General features: G+C 57.6%; 1 protein-coding gene across 1 annotated transcript in view; it reads left to right on the top strand.

Annotated features, from left to right (window-relative positions):
• Positions 1-1,814, top strand: part of KIF9 (kinesin family member 9) — a 29,496-nt gene that overhangs the window by 15,772 nt on the left and 11,910 nt on the right. Inside the window, exon 12 of the mRNA XM_009996799.1 lies at positions 320-375. Coding sequence (XP_009995101.1) covers positions 320-375 — 56 coding nt within the window. The remainder of the gene's footprint in view (positions 1-319; positions 376-1,814) is intronic.

Raw genomic sequence — 1,814 nt, 5'->3', positions numbered from 1 at the left:
GGCTTGGAGCAGCCTGGGCTGCTGGGAGGTGTCCCTGCCCATGCAGGGGTGGGACTGGGTGGCTTTGAGGTCCCTGCATTCTCTTGCTGGCTGTGAGCTCCATGGGGTGTTTCCTCACTCCTTGAACATCTTCTCAGGGTGAGCAAGGTCTCCACCTCCAGCCTCACTCCTGGGGCAGGATAGAGGTAACACTCCTGGAGTGTGGATGCCCAGCAGGTGAAAAGCAGAGCCCTCAGGGTCAGGAGGACTTCAACCAGTAGAGCTGAGCACAGAGCAGAAATGCTGACCTGTACCATCACTGTGTCCATGTTTTCCTCAGATTCTGAACGTCAGGCAAGTCCAGGAGGTGTTCAAGCAGTTCAAGCTGATTGCAAGGTAAGATCTCCCAGGCTGATCATTCCACAAGGAGGTTTGGAAATTCCACCAAGCTTTAGTGCTATCAAATACAATTTGCTGTCAAGCTTGTGTCTGGAGAAGGAGAGGCTGCAGGGAGACCTTAGAGACACCAACACAGGAAGGTCATGGAGCTGTTGGAGTGAGTCCAGAGGAGCCATGGAGATGATGGAAGGGCTGGAGCTGGAGACACCTAGAGGGACACTTCCCACCAGCCCAGGCTGCTCCAAGCCCCATCCAACCTGCCCTCAACACTGCCAGGGATGGGGCAGCCACAGCTTCCCTGGGCAACCTGGGCCAGGCTCTCCCCACCCTCACAGCCCAGAATTTCTCCCTCCCATCTCAGCTCCAGCTCCCTCTGCCAGCTGGAAACCCTTCCCCCTGCTCCCATCCCTCCCTGCCCTTGTCCCAAGCCCCTCCCCAGCTTTCCTGGAGCCCCTTCAGGCACTGGAAGCTGCTCTCAGCTCTCCCTGGAGCCTTCTCTTCTCCAGGCTGAACACCCCAACTCTCCCAGCCTGGCTCCAGAGCAGAGCTGCTCCAGCCCTGGATCATCTTCTATCACTCAGCTGGAGAATCACTAGATTAAATAAGGTGATGGAGCTGAGCAGAGGTGGTATGATTTGATCTGGACCACTAAAAGGTTCTGCTGAGCATTAAAATAACCATCAAAACCATTCCACATCTACAAGGACATCAGAGAAAAAGAAAGGGAAAGTGGGAAAAGGCTACAAAGGTTTTGGGGAAGAAACTTGAGCAGCCTGGGCTGGTGGGAGGTGTCCCTGCCATGCAGGGGGGTTGGAACAAGAGGATCTTTAAGGTCCCTTCCAACCCAAACCAGTCTATGACCCAAGGTGGGACCACAGTGTGGTACAGATCCAATACACAACTTGGGAAGCCAGCAGGGAACTTGGGGTTGGGTTGCTGGTTCCATACAGTCAGATTTGATGTTGTCATTGTGCCCCCTCTGCTCTGCTGAGACCCCCCTGCAGGGCTGGGAACAGCTCTGGGGTCCCCAGCACAGGAAGGACAGGGAGCGGTTGGAGAGAGGCCAGAGGAGGCCCCGGAGATGCTGGGAGGGCTGGAGCAGCTCTGGAGCCAGGCTGGGAGAGTTGGGGTGTTCAGCCTGGAGAAGAGAAGGCTCCAGGGAGAGCTGAGAGCAGCTTCCAGTGCCTGAAGGGGCTCCAGGAAAGCTGGGGAGGGGCTTGGGACAAGGGCAGGGAGGGATGGGAGCAGGGGGAAGGGTTTCCAGCTGGCAGAGGGAGCTGGAGCTGAGATGGGAGGGAGAAATTCTGGGCTGTGAGGGTGGGGAGAGCCTGGCCCAGGTTGCCCAGGGAAGCTGGGGCTGCCCCATCCCTGGGGGTGTTGAAGGGCAGGTTGGATGGGGCTTGGAGCAGCCTGGGCTGCTGGGAGGTGTCCCTGCC

This window comes from Chaetura pelagica, unplaced genomic scaffold (assembly GCF_000747805.2).
Source record: "Chaetura pelagica isolate M959 unplaced genomic scaffold, ChaPel_1.0 scaffold284, whole genome shotgun sequence".
NCBI lineage: Eukaryota > Metazoa > Chordata > Aves > Apodiformes > Apodidae > Chaetura > Chaetura pelagica.
Note: the sequence above shows the minus strand (reverse complement) of the source record. Positions and strands in the feature narration are given on the sequence as shown.